Source organism: Diadema setosum, chromosome 15 (assembly GCF_964275005.1).
Source record: "Diadema setosum chromosome 15, eeDiaSeto1, whole genome shotgun sequence".
NCBI lineage: Eukaryota > Metazoa > Echinodermata > Echinoidea > Diadematoida > Diadematidae > Diadema > Diadema setosum.
Genome location: NC_092699.1, coordinates 37,078,181 through 37,097,960, shown reverse-complemented (window position 1 = coordinate 37,097,960; position 19,780 = coordinate 37,078,181). Strand labels below are relative to the sequence as shown.

Here is a 19,780-nt window from a genome sequence, read left to right as displayed (position 1 = left end):
CAAATCCATCTGATGATTCATGCTCGAAAAGAAAACAAAGCAAAACAGTAGGCCTACATGACCTGATGCACAATAAAGATAATGAATTAGGCCTATAAAGTTAAACAAATATTTTCTTAAGATTGTTCTTATGACAATATGTGAAAAGGAGTCATGAGAGGATTTTTTTTTTTTTTTTTGCTTCATTTCTTTTTATTCATCTGGGAGAGCGTTAGCCCCGGAGACCCGCCGCCCTGCGGCGGGTCTGCTGGTCGCAGTTAGGAGAGCGTGTACTATTATATGGCGCCACTGTGCCGAGTGCAGTGTGATATTTGAAGGTGGTAATTGCACAATAAAGTATGAATAATAAGACTACTCTAAGATGCGCCTCAGCTCGCTCACGCGTGGCGTCGCGTCCATGTTTGATCTATTCACACGTGTGGTAAGTCGTACTGGGTACTGTTTCAATCCAGTTTGTGTGACAATTTTCAGCTGATACATGGCATAAAAAGTGATTGAGATTCATACCCTGAGTTTTCTAGATAACCCTGAGGTAGTTAGGTCTTCAACCCACAAGGAAAATGGACTTTATTCGGGTCGCAGTGACAGAGGGAGAGACCGATCCCGATTCTATCATCGAACTGCCCGTAGAGCCAGATGGGGCCATTATGCTCTCAACCATTGTCGCCCAGTTCCCCGGTGCGACGGGCTTGAAATACCGCAACCCCGATAGTGGGGGAATACGTGGTCTGCGAGTCATCGACGAACGGGTTCTCGCCCCACGGCCTGATGGTTCATGGGACGACCTGATTTACGTTGCAACGTTCCCAAAAGGAGCTTGTGAGTATTGGTTGGCGTAACAGTGTTACACTAACGTTAGTTTCTACGACTTAATATTTGGGAGAGTGCCTTTTATTTACTCCTGCTGCATGCTGCAGTCATTGATTGTAACTGCGGATGCGACCGCGACCAGGTACCAGCCCGCTCCCACAGGCCACACGCACACTCCACAACAGACAGGGCAGGGTCAGGGGGGTTCATGATTGACACAAAGTGTAGATGAAGTGGGGGGGGGGGGGGGGGGCATAGAAGGCATGAATTTACTCGTACTCACAGCTCACTGTACTGTAGTCTAGATCTAATTGTTAGATCTAGGAGGTAGGCCCAAACGTTGGGGTCTAGTCATAATTTCGGCCTATTCATGACAGAACAAGAACAAGAGTCTTCGACATCGGAACAAACCCCCTCCCCAAAAAAAAAAAACGAGATGAATTCAATTAAATTTATATACATGTAGTTCTAGATTGATCATATTCTAATGTTTCTTTCATACAACTCAGCTGTGTGTTCAGTTTGTACAACTACAAAGTATGTAGCCCGACCAGACGCCGTGCGCTAGCGCTAGCACAGCGTCTGACGGTGTGTGATACGCATATCTACGTACGAAACCCCATACACATATCTACTAAACCCCTCGAACACGGCCACACAACAACAAAACTGTTGAAAATGTCTACATTCAATTAACGAATCACTCACGTGAATTGAGATGCTTGGACTATGAGGCATGCCATTGGTAATGCAGCACCAGAATCAGTGGCTTGGTTCCAGTGGAAATCTTTATTTAGAGATTTCTAGTGTGTTATTTTTCTTCTGTGCCTGCTTTATTGTGTACATTATACAGCTGTAGCTTCAACGGAGCTGCAGTTTTGGGATTACTTCAACAAGTACAGTTAAACTCGCATAAGTCGATCTTCTCGGGACTGAGCAAAACACATCGACTTAGGCGATTTTCGACTTGTGCGTAAGTCGAAAAAAATCGACTTACAGTTACACCACACATACATATGTATAATGTACATGTATGTTGTCTACTCTGGAGCCGCCGGGAGATGGAGCGGTGCCGCAGCACGGGTCGCCCGGCAGGGCCGCGGCTAACTTTGCATGGACAGTGCACTAGTATTCGCACAGGTCCGATTACTTTACAAATTAACTTGTTAAACCTTGGGGAAGTGAATATGAACGATATTTGAGCAGTGATTGATTCCAGTTTACCATACCGTGTCTTGAAATGCGTGTAGAGGTGCAATTCTGATTTACCCGTGCCCGTAACTTTCCCCCTACTTTCCGCTTTGAAAACTCAGCAGCTTCATCCATACCACTCAACTGCACAGCGTTGCAAATGCAAAGCTACGCTGCAAGTTCAATAATACCGTACATGTAAATGAACGCATGTGTACTGTACGAACGCCTTACTGCGAGTGGAGCAATACACAGCCCAGTCCCTGTACGTACGTAGCGCGACAGCTGACAGGGCTGTACCTCCAAACACGAAGAGAGTTCAAGCTTTGAATTTTGATACTTTAGATCATTTTTTTTTTTGTCACCTCAAACTCATCTGACAAACAAAATAATAATGAGTAATAGATAATGAATAATAAAAGTGATTTATTACACAATAAAATCTTATTCGACTTAGGCACAGTGAATTCAATGGTTTTTCCGTGAAAGTGTTCTTGGAATTTCATCGACTTAAGCGAGTATTCAACTAACAAAATTCGACTTGTGAGTGAATTAATACACGTAAGTCAATGGGGAAAAATCGGGACTTTTTAAAATCATCGACTTACGCGATTATTCGACATATGCGACGTCGACTTAGGCGAGTTTAACTGTAACAAGTAACAAGTAATTACATGTGTAATAATAATATTTCTTGACTCGTACTATCCAGTTCATTTCAAAAAAAAAAAAAGGAGATGTTTGAATTTACAAAGGCAGGAAAACATACATGTAGGGCCTACACAGTGTGTAGACTAAATCAAGGGGATATGTTAAAGTAATGATAATAATCAGATCAGTGGAATGTACCTAGCGACAGTTCATTACAAATTTTCCGTGGACAATTCACAAGTCATTTGGTCTACTGTGACAGCTACAGCTGTAGATCTTGTCTATGTACATATGATATGCTGTCTATTATATAGAATATTGTATCGGTCTACCTCAGTGAAATTCTGCAAAATTCTGATGTGGATTTTTTTCATCTCTTGCAGCCGAATTAACATCATCAGATAACAAGAGGAAAGGAGATGACACGCGGGAAAATCCTACTGGAAAGACGCGCAAGATTGACAACCCTCGTACCACAGACCTGATAGTCCTAGGCCTCGACTACAACACGACAGACGATCAGATGAAGGAGTACTTTGAGAAATATGGCGAATTAGTCATGGCGCAGGTACAGCACTATGGTGATCTTTCTCTGTGTGTCTGTCTGCATTGAGGTTCAAACATGGGAACCAAAGGAAAGTTTTTCAGTCAAGTCAAGCAGTTTTTGCGTTAGTACTGGAATGCTGGGCCCACTTGCTCTTTCAAGGTTATGAAGTCCCTTGTTATGACTCTGGCTAAAAAAAAAAGGAATAAAAATAATGTTACTTAAATCAACATTTTTAGAAAGATATCCAATCTATTAATAACCATAAATACTGTTATTTCATGGATATTAAACTCAGCATTATGTGTTATCAGGGGGATATAAAGTGCACATTTGCAACCCATTTGGCATACTGTACATGTAGCTGAGTGTGCAGAAAAATACAGTACATCTAGTCAATAGTAGAGAATGATTTTCCTCTGTTTCTTGTTTGTCATCTTTACTGTCTTTATGTGGACTTTGATTGAGAATAAATGTCAAATTTGCCATGAGGTCTGGTATTTATTGCAGAGGTACATGTAATTGTAAACCAGATACAGACAAATTGACTGTACACTGTATAATTATTTTCAAGTCTTGTAGACTATTACAGGTATAGATACATTTATGCATTTGAAGGCATCACCATGTCCATTTTTACTACACTGTATATTTTATATGTTTTAATGCAGGTGAAAAAGGACCCGACGACTGGCAGGTCCAAGGGGTTTGGCTTTATACGCTACAAGGACATAGATGCCCAGGAGAGTGTGGTGGAGAAGAGACACAAGATTGACCCGGCTAGCCGCTGGTGTGAGGTCAAGTACCCAGACACCGGAGGCCGAGCGGTGAGTGGACAGCCAGTTAGTGGAGATACATAATAAGTAGAGAAGGAGTGCATATGAAGGAAGGTGGCTGTACAACGTATTATCCTGCAAAGACACAAAGTGTAGAAGTACAAATGTAAGGCTTTCAGATGGATCAACATCAGTAATTTTTATCTCATTTCATATATTAATTATGAATAACAAGATAGAGTACACTCCTGTTATAACGAACACAGTCATAACAAAATTCCAGTTACAGCGAAGTAGAGATTCAGGCCACAGCATTATCTGCTATACAATGTATATGTTTTTCATTACCTCCGCCAAGGGAGGGTGTTATGTTTTTGTTACCGTTGGTTTGTTTGTTTGTCCGTGTGCAAAATGACTCAAAAAAGTAGTCGTATGATTCGGATGAAACTTACAGGCAAGGGTGAGAATGACACGAGTAACAAATGCGTAAATTTTGGTAGTGATCCGAGATTTTTTTTGTTTGGGAATTTATGAAGGATTTTGATATTTTGACAGGTAGGGTCAATGAACTTGGGAGTTCACGCGCATTTTTGAGGTTTTCAAATGTGCACTAAAGTGTGTGCTCTAGTTTCTGCTAGGGCGAGGCGCGCCGTGCAGCTGGGGGTTTATGACGTAACAAAGGCTTCTATATTGGAAAATCAGGCAATTTTTCAGCACGTATACAACTTGTACCTGTGGGTGGAAATCACAAATCTCTATGGAAGAGCCCAAAGAGCTTTTCTCCAGCGGTGGAGAGGAGAAAAATCTCTTTGGGGAGAGCAAGATCATCGGAAAGAAGCTGCTTGGCGGAGGTCTGCGCTCTCAGAGTGCTTTTTTAGTTTTTTATATGTTTGTTAATACCCTTAACGAACTTTTTATATAATGAAAGGAAACTGCTAGTCCCAAGGACTTTGATATTACAGGAGTCCACTGTAATTGCCAACTTCATGGGTGTGTTTTGGCGAAATTCCATTCTTCAACATGTGAAACAAGTAATACCAAATATTCGTTTAAACAAAGTGTAGAGGTATACAAAAGTTCATAGTTAGGAGTAAAAACAGAAAAAGTGTAGTGATATGTTTCTAGTAGCAAACAGAGAAGGCCAAAAGTAGGTTTGTTCATTTGTTTTCGTGGGGGACGGGGGAGAAAGCACAGATGATGTTAAAACAAACAAACAAAGTCTTATCAAGACCAGCTACATACAGCAATGACAAATTGGGACCGCTGATTTCATCCTGTGAAAAGATGTACCTCATTGTAAGCATGCTTGTTATTACAAGGTTTCCGTGTATGTTGAATTATATATGCTGTCTTTAGAGAACGAGAAATATAATTTGATATGAGGTAGAAACCCCATGGCTCATATAAGTTCCATGTGAGAAGTGCCAAGCACATGGTAAAAATAATACCACTTAAAGGGGAAGGCTAGTAACTGATCAGTGGGAATCAGTGGAAATGCTGGGAGATGATTGTTCCAATCCTTATGGGATTCATTCAAGAGTTCATTGTATATCTATTGTTGTGTGAAAATGATTTGCTTCAGAACGGTCTCATATTCAAGTAATGTGCAGATTAATGCTCCGTCACTGACCAGGGACGCTAACCTGGAAGCATTAAACTGCACATTACTTGAATATGAGACCATTCTGAAGCAAATCATTTTCACACAACAATAGATATACAATGAACTCTTGAATGAATCCCATAAGGATTGAAACAATCATCTCCCAGCATTTCCACTGATTCCCACTGATCAGTTACTAGCCTTCCCCTTTAACTTGGGTTAGTTTTTGAAAAGAGGTTGTGTGTTATTAGAGGAATATGGGGACAGAAGAAAATGTATATGCAGGTAAGATTTAGATCTGAACAGGTTTGCTGTAAAGCTCCTGCATTCAATAAATTTGAAAGGGGTACAAATATTTCCTTTAGTCTGTTGTTCTGATTTTCCTTTTGCTCTTTCTGTTCCCTGCAGCAACCAAGCAGGAAGAAGCTGTTCATAGGGAGACTATCGGGGGATATCACCAAAGAACATCTGTACGACATCTTCAGCAAATATGGCGAGGTGGTGGACGTCTTCATCCCGAAGCCTTTCAGGGGCTTTGCTTTTGTCACCATGAACAGCTCCAAGGATGCCGATGAGATCATCGAAGAAGACCTCATTATCAATGTAAGCTGCTCTTAAGGGGGCTCTGTGCGAAATGTGGTCTCAGTTGATGGATTAGAACATCAGAATGCAGTGGAATATTAGAATTCAGTTGATGGATTTATTAGAATGTTTGAACATCACATTAGTGAAGTCTGAGGAAAATTGGATGATCAATTCAGAAGTTACAAATTTTTAGACTTTTATTTTAAGTCCATGTGACGTCATCGTAGCCTGAAAAGGCTATACAGTTTACAAATACTGCAGGATGTGATGTTGCAGAAATAGGAAAGTTTGCCACTTTGTTCATCATTGATATTTCTTGAAAACACTACACTGTGCATGTGTGGGTAATTATGTGCATTTATGCAAACTCTGTTGGCAAAATTGTGTACTGTAAAAGCATGTTTTTGCATATTTCGCAAAAAGGAAGTTGGACTGCGAATTTAACAACACAAAAAGATATTGCCACCTGATCTTGATCGCATTACTTTTACTGAGTGAAGGGACAGGCATTAGTACACCAATGGTAACCTCAGTGTCAAATCACGAAACATTTCACAAAATGTCTGGGGCCTCATTCCCGAAAATGTCATACTCAAAAGTTGCAGCCCTAAGAGCATAAAGTATAAACATATTGGCCCGAATTCACGAAGGTGGTACAAATGAAACCATGGTTTAAACCATGGACTAAAACCATGGAGCGCCAAGTGTCGCACGGAATATTTCGTTACGAAATTGGTCATTTCGTCGACAAAATGACCGTTTCGTTAACGAAATTATCATTTCTTGGATGAAATGTTCATTTAGCTACAAAATGTTGTCATTTCGTTACAAAATCATCATTTCATCGACGAAATGACTGATTTCGTAACGAAGTATTCCATGTGACACTTGGCGCTCCATAGTTTTTGTCCATGGTTTAAACCATGGTTTCATTTGTACCACCTTCGTGAATTCGGGCCAATATGATGGTCAAAAAGTGATTACGTGTAATGCAGCGAAGAGTGATAAAGAGCAGGGGCAGATATACAATGGAGTTGTAGAGTTTGATTGATTCTTTTGCCTTTTTATTTGCCCCACTCTTCAGGGAAACAGCGTCTACATCAGCAGAGCTGAACCCAAGGAGCGTGTGGTTAACAAGGGGGACCGTTTCTATGGTGATGGAGGTGGCGGTGGTGGTTATGGTAGTGGTGGAGGATACGGCGGAGGAGGTGGCAACGGAGGATACGGTAGCATGGACTGTAAGTCAACCCTTCATTGTTTGATTGTTTATGTATCTTTTTCTTTGTTTTTCTACAAGGGCAGTCGGCTACCATTTACTTGACAATTAATAAGATGGGCTAATTTACAAAGAAATAATAATATAGTTATCAGAGATAATGGGAAAACCAGCAAATGATAAACAATGAAAAGATACTTTTCTATAGCGCAGCTGCTATTTACTGTGCTGCAATAGGAGAGTCCTGTCTGCTTGATTTCTTTTCAGATTATATAGAGCAGAGACAGTTAAAATAAACAGAAAAAATGTTAGAAGGGGTTGCAATCACTGTGTTGACATTTACATTCATTGTTTAGAGGAAGGTTTATTTACATAATGTTGCATTTCGAGCCTAGAATATATCAGTTTGACTTCCTTCTAAAGTCATTGGACTGTGCAGTTTCCTATAGTCTGACTTCATATTTTGTATCCTGTGCTTGAAATATAATCTATTACACTGTATGTGAGAAAGTAAGAAGCAAACACCAATTTCGGCAGAGGATTAATGGTGATACTAGCATGCCTCAAGGAAGATTATAATAATGGCAGACAATTACCTCAGATTATGCAAGTTCTGATTCATCCTGGTTACATTCAATGTATGGCCCAAAGTCAAATTACTTCATCTGGCCTTACTGTTTCACTTTCAAGGACCATTTCAGCTCCGCTTCTGAGCGCTTCATCAGCTTGTCTGACCCTGAACAATAACATCGACATTGCGTCGGTACCTATCGTTGATAACATTTTCCCGCCACCAAATCGGACAAGCTGATGAAGCCTCCAGGATTGGATGTGAATCCCTTCTCAGAATTAAAACAGTTAAGTCCAGATGCAGTGATTCAATTTTGTGTCTTGATAAAGATGAAAACTTGTTTTGTTTGCTTGTTTGGTAAAGGAAGACATTCTGGTCACTTTATTTGCATCTCTTGCACGATTTTTCGCCAGCTTTCAATCGAGGCGGGTATCAACGCGATGGAGGCCGTTTCAGGCAAGATGGCCGTGGGGGAGGGGGCTATGGGGGAGGTGGTGGGGGTGGGTATGGGGGAGGAGGAGGAGGAGGAGGGTATGGAGGGAGTAGTGGAGGTGGGGGTAGGGATGGTGGTGGAGGAGGCGGACACATGGACAGGGGCGGTGGAGGTGGGGGAGGGGGTGGCCAGGGTAACCTCAACCAGATGCAGTTGAACCAGGCGGTCCTTGCCGCGGCCCTGAGTCAGGCAGGGCTTGGCATGATGGGTAACATGTTGGCCCAGGGTATGGGTCCTGGGGGCGGGGGAGGAGGATCAGGGCAGGGTGGAGGTGGATCGGGAAGTGGTGGCCAGGGTTCCGGCCAGGGTCAGGGAGATGTGGGCTACTCCAATCCCTCGTGGAGTGGTCAGTCTACGCAAGGCAGCGGAGATTCAGGGGGCCAGTTCTTCAACAAATCATCTGGTTGGTAGGTATGAAGTCACTAGCTTAGGTTCTGTTCTCGTGTACAGTGTCAAATACTGCTATCTATGAATCTACACATTCTTACTGTAATGTTCATAGACAAAAAAATGCCCTCATTTTTGAAGCTTAAAGCAGTTGAATTATATATTGTTAAATAAATACTTTCGGCACTCTTTCCTCAGATGTTACAACTACCGACATCCAAATTATCATTTTTGTTTATGGTTGTCTTATTAACCACTCACAGGTTTTACTCAGTCCTGTACTCAGTCCAATGCCATAGACATGGCTCTTTTTTTTTCTCCTGTCAGTTGAGTAAAGTTAGATAGCGAAAAGTCATCAAAATACAAATTTGTGAAAGTATGCCTACTGCTTTGTTTCAAGAGTCCAATCTTGTAGCATTTACACAATCAATCAAAATGCTTCAAGCAAAAAGCGCTTGTCTCACAAAAGAAGAGCAATATTTGGGAGCAAAACACTCATCAAATTTATGTATGAAAAGAGTAATGTGCATGTAAGTATATAACAGTGTTGCATAAAATTGGCTAGTGCTCAGAATTACAGTATATCTATAAGTACTTGTAATTAACCTATCTGATCTTGTTCATTCAGCCTTGAACTGATGCAGTTTTCCAGTGTAGTTAGCAATGTAAGGTAAACAGAAGAGTATACATTGGTACATTGCAAATGTTCAAAACTGTAGAGAAAAGTTCTCTACTCATGAAGACGTGCCAGCCTCACACTCATTACACACATTCCTCTGACGACCGAAATCTTCCGTAGTACGAGATACAACGTCACTCAAGGTAAGTCGTTTAACCCTTTCAAAGCCAAAGTGGAGATTACTGTGTGTTTCATGCATGCAAGCTCCTGAGAAGGGTTGGCGCTTGTAAGCCAGAGGTGAAAGCGACTTCTGAGTGACGGAGTTTCGTGGAAAGAGCAAAGAGATACCAACGAAAGCCGATTTCTGAAGGGTGGTCTGTAAGCGGAGGGAGGCGGGAGAATTTTTCTTAGAGACAGAGTTTGAATGTTTGTTTAAGTTGTGGGACGAAAAGGTGAAAGTTCAGAAACAGGGTGAATATGGCAAAAGAAAAGGGAGGAAGGAAGGGAAAGATGTGAATGAGGGAGGCAATGTCTGAAGAGAAATGAGGTACATTAGTGTGAGACTGAAATGTACGTAAATACCTAGCAAAGAAGGTACCTTATTTTGGATAATGTATAAGATGAGGAAGAGAGTATCTTTCAGTAAGAGTTGTTGGGTGTACAAGTTCCTACTGGTTTGTACGTTTAATGTTATTGGCACGGGAGATGAGCACGACACTTGATATTTGAATGCTGTCAACCTCGCAACATCAACCTACCCTCCAAGAAGCAAGCTCAAAATTGATGTATGACGAAACATGATTTAACAGTAATCACTGTTGTTGATTCGTAGCTGCACGAGGTTGACAGTATTTTATGAGTACTTTGAGCAGAAGTATGTTTTCTCTGAGGTTTTGTACTGAAACTATATTCGAGAGGGAGAAATGCATCAGAAAAAATGTCATATGTCTGTATGAATACAGTGGTTCAGTGTATTCAGTTATAAGAGGAGAGTGATGTATGTACAGTAGTGCTTTGTTCAGCCAGATATTTGAAGAGGGCGTGTAACTAGCAGTATGTCTGGCGCCATCTGTACACCAAGTTTGGTCAACTTGGTTTCAGCTGCTTTGCAATGTGGCTTACATTCCTCTGTTACACACTTGCCTAACAAAGTATCATGCCACCACTGCGACTGTAGTGCTACCCACTTGATTATAGTTGGCCAGACTTGATGTATAGATGGCACTAGATAGGATTGGTTGAATGATAAGCACAAGTTTTTTCCTAACTGATACAGTGCACTCCCGTTACAACGAACACGGTTATAATGAAATTTCGTTATAACGAAGTAAAACTTCTGGTCCCAAAATTAACACCATGAAAGTCTATGGTACAAAATTCGCTTATAATGAACACGGTTATAACAAAATTTTTGTAATAACAAAGTCTTTTCCGAGCGCCACTGACAAAGAAAAACAGAAGAAATGTGCTCCCTTATAACGAAATGCGAATTGCTTTCGAAAATATGTAGCGGAACAAGCATTTATAGCGTCTCTGCACGGGCGAATGCTTCACATCACTGTGTGTTCGCTCCTTGTGTCACGCACAGTTTCTGAGGGGAACTTGCGTTTAATATTGTAATACAATAATCCCATTCCATTTCACACAGCTTTCCAGTGTATGATGAGTATTCAGCAAACAGAATATGATATATATGCGTGGTTTCCTTGTTTTCGTTATATATTGTATTTGTTCGGTTATAACAAAATTTCGTTATAACGAAAGAAAACTGCCGGTCGCGAGCATTTCGTTATAACGGGAGTGCACTGTATTTGAAGGGCGTGTAACTTAGCAGTATGACCAGAGCCATCTGTACACTGAGTTTGTGAAGAATGTTTTGAATGCTCAGAAATGTTTTAGAAAAGTTGGCAATTGAGGATGAGAAAATGTTGGATGCGTGGAGCTGAAAAGATTGACTTTGATTTATGAGATGTTGATTTTGATGGGAAGCATTCACTTGTGTATTTTTCGTAGAATCTGTGAACAAAACTAATCTGTTACGTTTGGTAAAGATAACCAGCCTTTGCTTCAGGAACTTATTACTCGGTGATTGTGAGTCATCCAGATGAAAGAAGAGGATAAAGTGTGGAGAAATGTAACACATGTGAGTTGATTCCTGTTTATTTTGTATTGTCTTTTGGGACCTCCTGAAAAAATTTTACTCTCTCAAGTGCTGGTCAAGCTATAAGGATGCAACATATTGCAGTGTCCTTTCATTTTGTGACTATGTCCATATCTGAGGCAAAATCAAAAGGTATTATCTCCCAATCCCTGAGCAATTTCAGTCTGGCCTCTTTAGGCCACATCTGGATATAACATGTTTGTAAAGATGTAATCAAGAGTTTGATGACCCAATGACAACAACAACAACAACATTTTATTGCTTGTAGTCATATGTAAATGTGGCAAGTACATGTTGGCCTTGGAAGTTTGTCGGGTCATGGACTACCTGCAGTGTGTTGCACTCTTGAATTTTATATTTTGTTTGGTGTACAGTATTATGTCGGATGAAAGGGGAGTAAATTTGATTTGTATGAATCAGTGATGAATTAGTCTGATTTTTTAATTGCCTGGTGGCGAGAGATATGGAGTAAGTTTCAGTGTGTCAATGAAAATGTGTTGTAGCTATCTGTCTGTGAGTTTTAATTAACAAACTTGAAATAAATGACAATTGTTTCCAAGTACTACTTGAAAGATTGAGTTTGTTTTTCTTGGTTCTTAATTGGTTTAGAAATGCAGATGTCAAGTGAACACTTGTTGTGAAGAGCCTTTGGGACTGGGAAATTGTGTTTATAACGTCATGTACATGGTCAATCAGAAGTGAAAGGAAATTATTGCAATTGATTGAAAATTGCCCTTTATTGGTGTGAATTAACATCTCTGTGTTTTGATACATGTGTAGTAGCCATGATAAAAGGTCATGTGCATACATACTCGGGTTGCACTTGAAGCAACGACCTCTGATTGCCAGACAAGTGGTGTATCCACTGGACTACCAAGCTTTCTCCTGATAACCAGTGATGGTTTTAATCCTTTCCAGCAGTGGGTACTGCATATCTATTTGAATTCATGATTCTTCCGTCAGGCTCAACCCGAATCTGTGTATGCCCATGGTGATTATCCGTATGAGGGAAATACTGGTTTAGTGATAGGATAAGATTAGGGTATGGGTTAGAGTTTGGATTAGGGTTAGGATTAGGTTCAGGATTAGGATTAGGACCCTGATCATGGCTGCAGGTATGTTGTACATGTACTACTGAAACACTGAATACATGTATTTGGTGATTACTTACATTGATACAATGCAATTTTGCCAATCAGCTTCCATAAACACAACAAATCAAAAATCATTAATTCAGAGAAATGAAATTCACAAAGGAATTGGTTGCAATGGGACTTTTTTGTTTAATTTGAATCTTTTTTTTTTTTTTATTCAAGAAAATGTTTAAGGTATATAACCAGGTCAATTATCCATTTAGATAATTGCAGGTAGACATTAAAAGTTGCAAATCACAATTTCGTCGGTTAAGAATGATAAGGGAATAAAGTTGCCACTAAACCCAGTGTAAGACAACTTAACGCCCTTCTCATTCTCAACAGATTGAAGAAGAAAAAAGTGGACATTCTACACATTTTATGATAACCAAAACTGATTTCTTTTCAAGTTTATATGTAATGCACTTAGTGTTATTTCCAATTATATATATATACTCCTAGATGGGTCATTTGGAAGACATTTCCATTTGTTTTATATGCAAATTTATTATTACATGTTCAATGGCAGTTTACGCAATGGAGACACGAAAATTGTCTCCTTAATGACCAGTTGTCTCCCTAATGAAGACACTTCCCCCCAAAAATGTCTCCCTAAGGTGCCAACTAGGGATATATATATGTGTGTGTGTGTGTGTGTGTGTGTGTGTGTATGTGTGTGTGCGTATGTGTGTTCGTGCGTTTGTGTGTGTGTGTACACATGTGCAGAGCAAATTACAGTGTAAAAAAGGTACAAATATTGACCCTAACTCGGCCGAGTTATTTAGGTAGATGATAGAGCCTGGTGACGAAAATTGGCACACACATTGCCTATGACGTATTCTAAAGTACCATGAAGTATATCTCCCCCCCCCCCCCCCCCCAAAAAAAAAAAAAATATATATATATACATATATATATATATATATATATATGCACATATCATTTATGCTAAATTATGCTAATTCATGCATAATGATGCATGAAATCAGACAATGTGGTATAAATCACAAAATCTCAAAACGCACTTTTTTTGTGTAAATAATCTTTTTAGTGTCCTTAACAAATGTAAGACAAAAAGATTGTGCCATCAGAAAAAAAAATGTAAAGTATTTTATTGTTTTTTAAATTTCTTATGCATTCCTTTGTTTTTTCGACTTATATTTTTTCTATGAGATTTGTCCATGACTTCCGAACAAGAAAATGTTATTAATTGATTTTAATCAATAAACCCCAAAATAATCATGCTTTCATGAAATTTGCCTGTAAGCACAGTTTACAAGCACAGTTTACATTGAAATTGTACACGAATTCACGTTTTTGAGCAATTTTTCGTCTGACATGCATCGCAAATTTGGTGTCAAAAGATACGGGAGACTCGGAAGAAAACGAATCATCAAACATCGCGGCGATAGCTTTTCGCGATAGCGATACATCGCGCGGAACGTCGAGAAGGCGTAGTTAGGGTTAAACATGCAAAGCACTGAAGGAACTAAGAAGAAGAAGAAGGAAAAAAAAAAAAAAAAAACAACATCCGAGTCGAGAAAGGCTTGGTATCATTGTCATGAGAACTTTGTATAAATGATTAGTATTTCTGATATAAAGAAAAATGAACATTATATAGAAAGACCTATACGCACGCGGTATAATACACCATACAAAATGTAGGAGGAACGATTTAATAGCGATTGCAGATCAATACATTGTATTTTTATACTGTATACAACAACAGACAGACAACATGTACAGGTATCAATATCTAAATATGAAAGGAATACAAAAATATCTTAGAAAACATAATTATGGTACAATCAGTTTCTCTCCTCATCTCTTCATCCCTCTTCTCTTCCCTCTTTTCTTCTCTCCTTTTCTCTACTCTTTCTCCTCTTCCTTCTTTCCTTTTATTTTTCCTCTTCTTTTCTACTCTTCTCTTTCCTTCCCTTCTTGCGCTGACTCCCACGCAAATGAGTAATGCAGATCGCATGCATACAGTGATGTTTTTGTTTGGCTTAAAAGTTAACAATTAACTCGCATGTGCACTCCCAACTTTCTGAATTAATCAATTGCGAAGTTAATATTCATGAATATTCATGAAGCACAGCGTAGAATGCCACGGAAAGTGCGCTGTAGTGTGGGCCACAGATTTGAGCTATTTATAGATGTTGCCGAATTGTGTTTGTTCACGTCCATAATCACTAAAGGCGTGTACGAAATGCAGGATGAACTATGATCGGGTAAGCTACATTGTGTACACACACAAGGATACCCATAAGGAACTTCGCACCTTCTTCACCTTTCCTGAACTTGACCGTTTGTAATTGATACAAGAGATTAAAATCAATCGCTGAGGTTTATGTATCAAAATGTTTCACTCCAGACTTTAACGAAGATTTGATGCTAATTTGCCACCATGTCTTTCAGAAGCTATTTCATAGAGATAGGGAGACACATATTACGAGTGTTTGCGATTAAAAGATTGGATAGTTTCAGACTTTTTTTCTTTTCTTTTCTTTCTTTTCCTTTTTTTTTTTTTGGTGGGGGAGAGATAATGAGAAACCATTTATGAAATATTGAAGAGCATACAATAGTTATTATAAGCGAAATTCTAAGTTTATTTGATGATAGAGTCTGCTTTTGAAATGGCTGGATATCGGAAAACAAAGTGGTCTTAATATACGATATAAGGTGGGCTCCATCTTTTATTAGGACCTCTTTGTTTCTGGATATCTCGGCCATTTCAAAACCAATTTTCATCAAATAAATTTTGAATTCCTCAAACATATTGTATTATGCTCTTACATATCATTTCATAAGAGGTTTCTTATTATCTCATAAGCAAGTTGGAACCCTGAAGTCTCCTCTCAACCAAGACTATATCACCCCTTGGAGTCGAGTTTTGCGTGAGGGCAAGAGGTCAGAGATAATAAGTTGTTTATGCAGGAGGCTACGTCATTATTCAACGTCGCAATGTCTATGTTGCGTCGTTCATTACGCATGACACGGTGTGATGGCAGGTCTACGTACAACGTTCAAGTTCGTGTGCTCAGGAATGTGTGACGCCACAAGAATACGGCGTAATCGGCTATAGGGCGTGTCGCGTCACTCCAATGCCGGTATATCACAGCACTAATAGATAATAGATTGATACCAATAGTGATAAGTCCTATTCTATTCTACACTGTACTATACTATACTATACTATACTATACTATACTATACTATACTATACTATACTATAATTACTATACTGTACTGCTCCTACTATAGTGACAATGATAACGATAAAAACAGCAGTCATGACTCTATTATGATAAAACTCACAGCGCTGGAAAAAATACGAATATCGATTATGATTTTAATGATTGTGTAGAAATGCGAAATTAATATAACATTATAGGGGGGCAAAACAAAAGTGAAAACTTCGTTGTCGTTGAAGTTTCTACTGGTGCATCACCGGAACTTGTGGTGTGTGCGTTCGAAAGCGTCCACCAAACGAAAACTTGAGAGTGTAGGAACTTCGTTCGATTAGGGATGACAGTTGTACTTGGACTTCTTTTACGTCCAGGTGTATATTGACAGATAACGTATTCACTGTTTATAATTTCTGCAAAACAGAGAAAGGCATTAAAACATGAAGATTATCAATCGATATGAAACGGGATTTCTAGACCAGCGTGACATTGTAACTCATACGCTTACAACTATACAAGACAGTTCTGTTATATTTTAGAATGCTAAAATTACACTATTAACGGCTAGATATTTTCTCCATACCTTGAAAATGACCCCCTCCCTCCATTTACGCTGAATTCTAACTGGTCATACATCACCGCACAATGTCTATAGGGAAAGATTAAAGGGATAGTACAGTATTGGTGGAGATGAGAATTAGGCTTTTAACTTTTTGCGAGACCGTACCAAGAAAACACTTATGATATAGTACAGAGCATACCATTTTAAGAGGAATTCAAAGTTTATATGATGAAAATCGGGTTTGGAATGACTGAAACATCCAAAAACAAAGTAAAACAAAGCGATCGTAATAAAGTGTGGGTCCCACACTTTATTAGAATCGATCTTTTTGGATATCTCAGCCATTTCAAAACCATTTTTCATCGAATAAACGTTGAATTCCTCATAGAATTATATGCTCTTTCATATTTTTTATGAGGTTTCTCATTATCTCACCAAAATATGTTAGAAACCTGAAATTGGGTCTCAACCAAAACTGTACGATCCCTTTAAAATGGTCATGTAGAATTGTCACATGCAAGCTTGGTCACACGTACTGTAGAAGTATATTGGGAGGATAAAGCGATATACCTGATAACAGGGCTCGACACTAACGGTGGCCCGGTGGCCCGGGGCCACCAAAAATGAAAGTCGGGCCACCAAATTTAAAAAAAGGGCAAATTTGGTGGCCCGCCTCGGGCTACCAAAATTTTTTGAAAAGTATGTCAATAAATTCGTAACTTTTTGCGCCGGAAATTAGCAGTTAAATTTGTTTAAAGGATGGATGAAAAGGACTTAATGAGTGCCTGAGAGTGAGTGTTGCAAGTTTGTTGAAGTTTATTTATGAGTAGATATGTCCAACTTCTAATTCTTACTATCATAAAACTTAAATATTTGACTCATTAAAACAAAGGACTTTTATTGTTTTTTATTGTTTTTTCGGGACACCAAATTTTTCTCTCGGGCCACCAAAAATTTGAAATTTAGGATTTTGGTGGCCCCATCGGGCCACCAATCAAAAAAGTTAGTGTCGAGCCATGTGATATAGCATAGGCATACTAGGTCGCTGATAGCGACATTTCTTGTTTTTATTGCAGCTTATTGACAAATTGCCCTTCATACGCAGCAGAATATATCATTATAGAAGATGCGCAATAAATGTCCTTCATTATTATTTTTCATTATTATTATTATAACTATTATTATTATTATTATTATTATTATTATTATTATTATTATTATCATCATCATTATCATTATTATAAAGCAAGCACATGATGCAACGATTATTCAGTGTAAAATCGGTGTTCATTTACGTCGATGAAGGGAAATTTGTCAATCACTTGCCATGAAATACAACTGGACGCAAGAATCACTAGTTTAAACAGAAAGGAATTCTTTGAGAAAAAGGGTCACATAGCAGATATTCCCCGACGTGGCCTCGTCCTCGGAAACAGAAGACGTTGATATGCTTGGTGCTGTTTCAATGGGCTATCGGCACTCAGCAAACCAAACCGTTAGATCCGTTTCCTTCAGAAGGAGCAACGTGAGAAGGAAGCTCGCGCAGAATACTTTATCAAAATGAATGATTTACGTCATCTCGGAGATGAACCGATAAATTTGTTGCACATCACCAAGTGTGTCGACGCTTTATCTGATAAGAGACACGCCGTTTGTGTACGAAGTCCTGGTCTAGCCCAATACTCTTAAGAATGTAAACCAATACACCTTGCGCACGGTCATTTAAGTTAACCACACCCCGTGGTGCAGAACGTGACACATAGTGTCGCTTTGAGTCCTTCATTAAAATTATTACCCTGAAGAACGGACTAAGGTGAATTTTGCACGGACATGGCGGATCCAGCTAATTCGGTAAGAAATTGGATTTATTTCGGTTGGATATTTCCCTGTATTTTTTTCTTCATGCATATTTTCAGTGCATTAAAAGAATAACTCACTGTTTTATGTAGTATTCAACACTTCATGTTTTTTCGTTGAATTAACCGAGTGTCTGGATGTATCAAAGATGGCCGCTATGGAAGCTTGAAAACAAACCCATCAGTAATAGCTGGGTATACCATGTCTAAATGGTTCTGATATGTTTAACAAGATACTAATCAACGACTGCTGGTGATCGGAAATTGCTATGGTGACTCCTTTAATTCTGTCCGCGCTATCAAAAAAAAAAAAAAAAGCAAAACAAAATGCATCTACGAATAATAGAATGTCGGAACCTTTTTGAATTTGAATTCATTTAAATGAATTCATTCTGAGTGACCGTTAAAGGAAGTAATAAGCTAAGGTACTGTAGTAGTAAGCAATTAGTAACGAGACCAAAGGCTATAACATTGAATATGTATGAATCCCTTCTGAAGACGTAGGAAATGACGGTCTCAGTGTAGAGCTTGCCCATGAAAGGGCACAACTCCTACCGCACTGGCGGATCCAGGCAGGGGTGCACCGGGTACGTGCCCCTCCCCCTTCATTTTATTTATTTATTTTTTTGTAAAAACGAAAGAAATAAAAAGAAAAATGGGGGTAGGGTGCGTACGCCCCCCCCCCCCCATATAATTTTGTGTAGGCGCCCCCTCGTAAGGGAATTCCTGGATCCGCCCCTGTGCCGGACACTCATGCTGTAGCCAGGCAACTAGAACCAGGAACTTCTTGACTGAAATCCATGGTCCTATCCAGCACTGAACTACAATAACTCTTCTTTCTAGCAATAACTGTCACTATGTCACTTCCATTTTAGATGTTATCGTTAAGTTTTGATATTCAATCGAACTTGCTGAAACTTTTCCACAATCCATATAGAACGAAAGTCATATTTTCAAATTTCACGAAGTAGGCCTATTACTTCTATGACCAGAGCTTCCTGAGCGGACTGCCCAGTTTGTCCCGGAAGTTATACATCCCTGAATTGTGACGTAGAGATTTGTGGTGTCGTGAGATATCGAGGACAATGATCAAATTATTGGAGTTGAGTTGATTAGGAAGCCTCGTGAAACTAGAGGGTCTACTTTTCTAAGCTTCGATCACTGAGTGACCAATTTGTAGCCCTGGGGATCAACAATATTCAACATTAACAATAATAACAACACAACAATAACAATAATATTCAGCAATAACAATAACAATAATAATATTCAACAATAACAATAATAACAAGATTCAACAAGATTCAAGATAAATAAAAGTTCTTTGCAATATATCTAATCCAGGTTGTATTTTATCATTACTCTTACATCATGGAATCCAGTTTGCTTACGTCCACGATGGCATGTGCTGTAGTTTCTTTCTTTTTTCTCTTA

General features: G+C 39.1%; 1 protein-coding gene across 1 annotated transcript; it reads left to right on the top strand.

Annotated features, from left to right (window-relative positions):
• The first annotated feature begins 414 nt into the window (after positions 1 to 414).
• Positions 415 to 12,169, top strand: LOC140238491 (TAR DNA-binding protein 43-like). Its single transcript, XM_072318397.1, has 6 exons — positions 415 to 819; positions 3,036 to 3,220; positions 3,868 to 4,023; positions 5,984 to 6,178; positions 7,245 to 7,398; positions 8,361 to 12,169. The coding sequence occupies exons 1-6, from the start codon at positions 561 to 563 to the stop codon at positions 8,849 to 8,851; spliced, it is 1,440 nt and encodes a 479-aa protein (XP_072174498.1). The 5' UTR covers positions 415 to 560; the 3' UTR covers positions 8,852 to 12,169.
• The last annotated feature ends 7,611 nt before the right edge of the window (positions 12,170 to 19,780 follow it).